This window comes from Triturus cristatus, chromosome 8 (genome assembly GCF_964204655.1).
Source record: "Triturus cristatus chromosome 8, aTriCri1.1, whole genome shotgun sequence".
In the NCBI taxonomy this organism is placed as follows: Eukaryota; Metazoa; Chordata; class Amphibia; order Caudata; family Salamandridae; genus Triturus; species Triturus cristatus.
In genome coordinates this window covers 1,563,640,457-1,563,648,731 of record NC_140591.1, presented here as the reverse complement: position 1 = coordinate 1,563,648,731, position 8,275 = coordinate 1,563,640,457, and the positions used below count along the sequence as shown (strand labels likewise).

Here is an 8,275-nt window from a genome sequence, read left to right as displayed (position 1 = left end):
GTTTTAATTGGCCTGATATTTTTTGCTCATTACATGTGTCTCTGTTTGTCAAAATTGGTGGAAAATATTATTGATAGCTTTCACAACTTTAAAATTGCTGGTACTGCTTGAATTTGAAATATTTGTCATTCTCAATTAGCAGGAGGACTACTTCCCTCAATGTGAAAACCTAAATTATGTCCAGGTGGATCAGTAAGGTTTAATGTATCTTAAGTGGCTAAACTAGAAAGGTGCTACGAGGGAGGTAATGTTTTAAGAATAAGGGATCAGATAAAAAACAGGTCTCTTTAGGGAATTCCCACCACCGTTCTGAAGTAAAGACATTAACCCCTAAAAGAAAGATGTAAAAAAAATGTGATGACCATATTCTGTGATGTCAATGAGTAAGCAGAAGCTATGTTGCTTAGAATGTCTTTTCATGTGTGTACAGGTTCTCATGTTTCCATCCACTCAGCATGAGATCCATAAGGGTGGTATCATTAGCCAATGATAGATTACACTATGACAGCTCTCTCTACTTGACAAATGTAAAGAAGAACTACACAAGCTCCTGAAAACTCAATCTACTACCATTAGAGCGGCATGTGGTTTATAAGGTTGCAATCACGAATCCACTGTTAGATGTGTATGCATTGGCTAAGGGTTGATTTCAAGTCAATCGGCAGCATCCATAAGAGTATCTTTGAACAGGGCCCCGAGAAACCAAAATTAGTGTTCATGGAAGAATAGTGAATGTTAAATGCTACAGTAAAGGACTCCTTAGACCTTGATCATTTTACCTCTCAAGTACTGAAGGCATGAGTATTGCCTAAAAAGTATTCCATGGCTGGCACTCCTGGTTACTGGGTCTGAGATGTGAACCCTCACTAAGATCAAATCAAATGTGAGCACAGTATTGTTTGACTAAACTAAACACCTAAGTCATTTGAGATGTACTAACTTTCTTACCTTCATCCAACCATGAATATATGATTGTGTGTATACTCTAGTGGAAGGCTATAGTCTTCATGCAGTACTAAGAAAATTCAGTGGTAGATCTGGATATTTCTCTTCTTAACTCTTATGTTTCATTGTTTTCTTTCAAAAAAGGAATAATCATTTTCTCAGACTGACCTTGGACATCTTACAAGTGCCATGGCAGCAGACAACACCAGCAGCATCCAACCCTCATTCTTCATCCTGAGGGGCATTCCTGGGCTCGAAGCCTACTACACCTGGATCGCTCTTCCTTTCTGCATCATGTACATCACTGCACTGCTCGGGAATGGCACACTGCTGTTTTTCATCAAGCTTGAGCCTACTCTCCACCAACCTATGTACTTTTTCCTTGGCATGTTATCACTGGTTGATTTTGTGCTATGCAGTACCATCATGCCAAAAATGCTGTTCATCCTTTGGTTTGAGTTCACAGAGATCTATTTTGAAGCCTGCATCACCCAGATGCTCTTCATCCACACGTTCGCTGCCTTGGAATCCACAATCCTGTTGGCCATGTCCTTTGACCGCTATGTTGCCATCTGCAATCCCTTGAGTTATAATGCAATTTTTACCAACTCAGTTGTCATCAAAATAGGTTTTGCCTCTTTTATTAGATGTGTGCTTGCTACAACTCCACTCACCTACCTCCTTAAAAGGCTGTCCTACTGCAACTCAAATGTCATTCATCACTCGTTCTGTGAGCACATGACTGTGGCCAAGCTTGCCTGTGATGACATAACCCTTAATAACCTCTATGGCATGATTGTGGCTCTGCTGATTGTTGTGGTGGATGTGATATTAATTTTAATAACTTACCTTCTCATACTCCGTGCTGTCTTCCTCCTGTCATCCAAAGATGACCGATTCAAAGCAATTAACACATGTGGATGCCACATCTGCGCCATCTTAGTGTTTTACATTCCAGGTATTCTTTCCACTCTAATACACGGGTTTGGCAAGAATGTGCCTCTTTGGATTCACATCTTGCTGGTGACCAGCCATCACATGGCACCTACTATGGTAAACCCTATAGTGTATGGAGTGAAAACAAAGCAGATCCGTGATAGCATTGTGAAACAGTTTTGTAGACTATGAAAACACACAGGGCATTTTGGATTGGACCCAACCCTTCCAGGCAAAAATCACTAGATTAATATGAAAAATGCTTAATATTGTTCATTCTCTGTAGTTCCAAGCAAGACTCTTTAGCCCACATTAGTGTACGCAAATGGCATTTCCAAAAGCTTGAGGGACTCGCTATTGGTCCCAATCAACAGAAAAGGATATCAACCCCTTCCCACGCCAAAACATTTTATTGATTATAACCCTTCCGGACTTTGAAGGAAAATGATATGCCAAACTCCTGCTGAAAGACAGAGCAGTGGGCCAAAGAACAAGGGATTGGGGCAGTGTTGTCACAGTTAAGTCAAGAGGGCCTTGATCAGCCACTTATCTTCTTTAATAGGCGAAAGGTAAAAGTTTTGACTGGCTCAACCGCAAGATTAAGCCATCAACCTTCTACCTCATGCTAGCCTGGATCCTTGGTTCATCCCGCTGGAAAGCACTGGAGGTCTGACTTCCATAGTTTGACCAGGATATCTTCGAAAGGAAAGCTGGTGAACCCTCATCGATCCTGGACTTGTGGAAAGCCTCAAGTGAATCTTTGAAACAAAGTTCCAGGAAAGTTTTTAAGTCACAAAGTTAATACTTTGACCAAGACCTAACACGAGTGGTAGCCACGCAGGGCTCCATCGTGGTCAGGCTGAAACTTTGACATTGTCTCGGTCTAGCATGACCAGATGTCCCAATAGGCACTCTAGGTTTCTATTTGCTATATAGTGCTAAATCTTTGAAAATTCATATCTCCAGTTTCTTACATTGGATTTGTTTCTGTTGTAGTGTCACTTTAAAGATACAAATATTTCCTATTTTTATAAATTAGTGTTGGATTTTTATTGTGTGTTGTGTCTTAATTCTTTACTGAATTAGTGATTTTAAATGCTTTACAAACTTTTCTCTAAAGTTAAGCCTGCCTGCTCACTGCCAATCTACCAAGGGTTGAGCATGGGAATAATTTTCCGAGACCTATTCTGAGCCTTAGACTGTGTTACTGGGCTTATTGCCAGTGGTAGATATATATTTAGCACTATTAATAATCAAAGTCAAAAAGTAAAGTTTATTTAGACCATTGGTCTTTGAACAGCGTAAAAACATGACATGACCTAAAATGTATGAATAATCCATTTTCCAACAAAAGCATTGAAGTACATTACAAAATATTGACAGAGGCACATCTTTGGTGCCACAAATAATGTCAGTAGCCCCCAATCTGCCCCCCAGGGAGGCAGAAAGCCCACTAGACAAAAGTTTGTTTTTTTACGATTAATTTAGGGGTGGGGGCTGCCAAAGATGAGAATGCCAATGCCCCCTCACAAAATTCCAGTCATTCTGCCCCCTAGACGCCAGGGATTTTTTTATATGCAAGGTTTGGGGGCTGCCAAGAATGGGCATGGCAAAGCCCCCACCCTACCCCCACCCAAAGTAAGAATAAGACTTTCTGCCCCCCCAGGAGGCAGATGGGGGCAATAGACCCTGATCTGCCCCCCCGGGGTGGGGCAGAAAGGCCACTAGGCCCCAGGGATTTTTTTTTATATATACTTAGGGGTGGGGGCTGCCTAGAATAGGCATGCAAATACCCCCACCCAAAATAAAATAATTACAGCCTTTCTTTCCCCCCTGGGGGTCAGATGAGGGCAGTAGCCCCCAATCTGCCACCCCCGGGGGCCGAAAGCACCCTAGAAGCCGGGGATTTTTTTTATGCACCAGGGGTGGGGGCTGCCCAGAATGGGCATGTCAAAGTCCCCGCCATACCCACCAAAGTAAGAATAGGACTTTCTTTCCTCCCCAGGAGGCAGATGGAGGCAATAGCCCCTGAGCTTCCCCCCCGGGAGGGAAGAAAGCCCACTAGGCCTCAGGGATATTTTTATATATATACGTAGGGGTGGGGGCTGCCCAGAATGGGCATTCAAATACCCCCACCCAAAAGAAAAAATGCTACAGCCTTTCTGCCCGCCCTTCAGGAGGCAGATAGGGGCAGTAGCCCCTGATCTGCTGCCCGGGGGGACATAGAGCCCATGAGGCGGCAGTGATTATGCTGCTTTTTTTATAAAGCAAAAGACACACAATTGATGGACAGAATGCAGAACAAATCAAAACATTCACCCCCAGTCAAGAGATCTGGGTTAAATCCATCATTCTTTTGTTCACCATGCCAATTGTGCATCTTTGACTTTTTTTATATGTAGGGGTGGGGGCTGCCGAGAATGGGCATACCAATGTCCCCACACACCCAAACAAAATAGCCAGTCTTTCTGCCCCTCTTGGGGGCATATCGGGACAATAGCCCCTGATTTCCCCCTCCACAGGGCGGCAGAATGCCCACTAGGCACAGACTTTTTTGCAGAATGAGCCTACTTCTGGATTTCTGGTCCTAGCGCATCTAGCACCCAAGGAAACCTACCAAACCCACACATTTCTGAAAACTAGACACCAGGGAGATATTGCTTGCGTGGATGTTGCCTGTTGCGGGTACTTGGGCCTCTGACATGAGTGAGGCACCATTTGTATTGGGAGACCTGGGGGAACGCTGGGTGGTAGGAAATTTTTGTCAGCCCGGTGATGACTTTGCCACACAAAATTGTGTGAAAAAAGTGATTTTTTTCAGCTAAATTTGAGGTTTGCAGAGGATTCTAGGTAAGAAAACTTTGGGGGATCCACGCAAGCCATACCTCCCTGGAATCCCCCAGGTGTATAGTTTTCAAAAATGTATGGGTTTGGTAGGTTTCCCTGGCTGGCCGCCGAGCACGGGGCCAAAAATCCAGGTTACCCCCCCTTGCAAAACCAAGTTGTTTTGTGATATGCAACTTTGATCTCGCCTCAATAAGTTTTTTTGGGCCTCCCACACGAGTGAGGCACCATTTTTATTGGGAGACCTGGGGGAATGCTGGGTGGTAGTAAATTTGTGCAGCCCGGTGATGCCACAACTTTCCCACACAAAAATATGTGGAAAGAGTGATTTTTTCAGCTAAATTTGAGGTTTGCAGGGGATTCTGGGTAAGAAAATGTTGGGGGATCCATGCAAGCCATACCTCTCTGGAATCATCCGGGTGTCTAGTTTTCAGAAATAATGTATTTGGTAGGTTTCCCTAGCAGGCCCCTGAGCACGGGGCCAAAAACCCAGGTGACCCCCCCTTGCAACACCAGGTCATTTTGTGATAGGCAACTTTGATGTCGCCTCAATACGTTTTGGGCCCTTGCCTGTCGTGAGTACTTGGGCCTCCTGCATGAGTAAGGCACCATTTTTATCGGGAGACCTGGAGGAATGCTGGGTGGTAGGAAATTAGTGTCAGCCCTGTGTTGCCACAACTTTCCCACACACAAAAAGTGATTTTTTCATCTAAATTTGAAGTTTGCAGGGGATTATGGGTAAGAACAAATTGGTGATCCACGTAAGCCATACCTCCCTGGAATCCCCAGGGTGTTTAGTTTTCAGAAATGTGTTGGTTTGATAGGTTTCTCTAGCTGGCCGCCGAGCACGGGGCCAAACACCCAGGTGAACCCCCTTGCAAAACCAGATTGTTTTGTTATAGGCAATTTTGATGTCGCCTCAATACGTTCGGGCACTTGGGCCTCCCACACGAGGGAGGCACCATTGTTATCGGGACACCTGAGGGAATGCTGGTTGGTAGGAAATTTGTGTCAGCCCGGTGATGCCACAACTTTCCCACACAAAAATGTGTGGAAAAAGTGATTTTTTTCAGCTAAATTTTAGGTTTGCAGGGGATTCTGGGTAAGAAAACTTTGGGGGACTCACGCAATCCATACCTCCCTGGAATTCGCCTGGTGTCTAATTTTCAAAAATGTATAGGTTTTCTAGGTTTCCCTAGGTGCCGGCAGAGCTAGGGTTCAAAATCTACAGCTAGGCACTTTGTAAAAAAAGGGTCCGTTTTCACCATGAAAATGTTTTGTATCCACGTTGCGTTTTGGGCCATTTGCTGTTGCGGGCACTAGGCCTACCCACACAAGTGAGGTACCATTTTTCTCAGAAGATTTTGGGGAATGCAGGGTGTGTGGAATTTTGTGGATCCACGAAGATTCCAGAACTTTCCACCATAGAAATATGAGGAAAATACCATTTTTATCGGGACACTTAGGGTAACACAGAATTGTAGAGCAACTGTTATTACCTATTGACTTTCGATGCATTTCTGCCTTCCAAATGAAAGACAATGTGTAAAAAATAAGCCATTTTGAAAAATGACCTATAATTCTCATGCTAGTATGGGTACTCACAATTTGGGAAATGTGCAAATATCTACTGTTTCTAAACTCTATATTTTGTTACAATTTTAGAAATACATAGGTGTCTTTCCTACCGATATTTCCATGTATATATTTTCCCAAACGAATTGCTATATACCCGGTACATAAATAAAACACCATCGCAAGATGCTGCTCAGTTATTGGCTCTGGGTTCGTCGGGTTCTTGGTGAACCTACAAGTCCTATACATCCCCACAACCGGAAAGGTCCAGAAGATGTAATGGTATATTGCTTTCAAACAGCTGTCATAATTAGAAGAAGTTACAGGTGAAAACGTTAACAAAAATGGCTGTTTTTTTTAACTAATTTTCAATTTTTCCCATATTCAATGGTTAGTTTCTATAAAGAAACCTTGGAGGATCTACACAAATGACCCCTTGATGAATTCAAAATGATGTCTACTTTTCTAAAATGTATAGCTTTTCAGGATCCATTATTGCTTTCATACCCATTTCTACCGATAACTGGAAAGAGGTTGAAAGCACAAAAAATAGCAAAAATAGGCTATGTCCCAGAAAAATGGCAAAATTGTGTCAATCATTTTGGTTTTCTGATGAAAGTCGGCTTGTCCCTGAATGCTGGGAAGATGGTGACTTTACCACCACAACCCCTTTTTTGATACCATTTGCAGGGAAAAAAACAGATGCTTTCATCTGTAGCCCTTTTTCCCCATATTTCCCCCAAAAAACAAAATGTTGCTGTATTTTGGCTAATTTCTGGGTCCCCTCCAGAAGACTCCACAAGTCCTGGGGACCTTTAAAATCCCCATGATGTTGGAAAAAAAGGACGCAAATTTGTGGATACCTCATGTGGTCTGAAAGTTACAGGGTCCTAAGTACAAACTACCCCAAATAGCCAAAAAAAGTCTTAGCACAGGGGGGTAAAAGGCCTAGCAGCCTTGAGTACAAAGAAAAAACAATTGTGATAAATCAAACACCTTTTTCACATAACAAATCAAAAAAACTTTTATGACAAAATCCAAAATCTTGTAAGGTTCATGAGAATGTGCAATGTCCAAATAGTTTTTAACTCACTAAACTTAATGTTTTCCCCTCTGGGGATAAAGGTGCATCTTAATGGTTCCTTCTCTGTTTCAACCTGACCAATTATTTCTTTTTCAGTCACTTGTGTAACTATTGAATATCCATACATGATTTGCTTGCTTTATATATAGATAAGGTTCTCAATCTTCTTCCCCTGAATTATGAGCTTTTATAGCGAGGTCATGATCAGGGCGCAACATTCAGTCTGGACAACAATATAGAAAGTGAGAGAAAAAAAATGGATAATGGTCCATTTTTAAAAGCTGTTTTCAATTACATCTGTGACAGACATGTCTCTGGTACAATGACTTTTATATTTCCTATATAGAGTCCCATGCATTATATGGAGTCCAGTTTTCACTGACTCACAAAAGTGTTTGCACATATCTTTACATGCATGAGTAGAGATGGTGAATACATGCAGGTGCCCAAATTTAAGGCTTCCTATATTTCCTAGTGCTGTGCCCTTTATTTCATAAAGTTCACTGCTCTCACAAACATTTGTGAAAGTTCTACATAAGGCACAATGAATGCATGCACTGACTCTCTTGTCAGTTTTAGGATTCACCTTTCCCTTAGTGAATAGTGCTCAGTGATGTCATATGAAAGAATTTTTTTTTATATGTGGAATCAGTTGTATGTGAATCAGGCTCACCACGAGTACCACAAAGCTTCGCATTGGTGTTGCAGATGGTTTTAATTTTCTGTTTTCATCAGTAACTGACCTTTGCTAATACATTGGAGAAATAGATAAAAAGACGGAACCGGGCAAAATATTAACGTTGTTTTTAACAAGCACTTCACTCAGTACTTCTCTGTGCAAAGCACTCAGATTTATTGACTTACTTTAAAAGTAATGCTGCGGGCGAAGTT

The 8,275-nt window shown here is 42.2% G+C and overlaps 1 protein-coding gene across 1 annotated transcript; it reads left to right on the top strand.

The window, feature by feature from the left end:
* Positions 1-1,134: 1,134 nt before the first annotated feature.
* On the top strand, positions 1,135-2,073 carry LOC146806159 (olfactory receptor 52K2-like). Its single transcript, XM_085620597.1, has one exon. It carries the CDS (start codon positions 1,135-1,137, stop codon positions 2,071-2,073), a length of 939 nt encoding a protein of 312 aa, XP_085476723.1.
* Positions 2,074-8,275: the final 6,202 nt, after the last annotated feature.

Coding starts and splice junctions, on each gene's coding strand:
- LOC146806159 (XM_085620597.1), top strand. CDS start 1,135: ATGGCAGCAGACAACACCAGCAGCATCCAACCCTCATTCTTCATCCTG.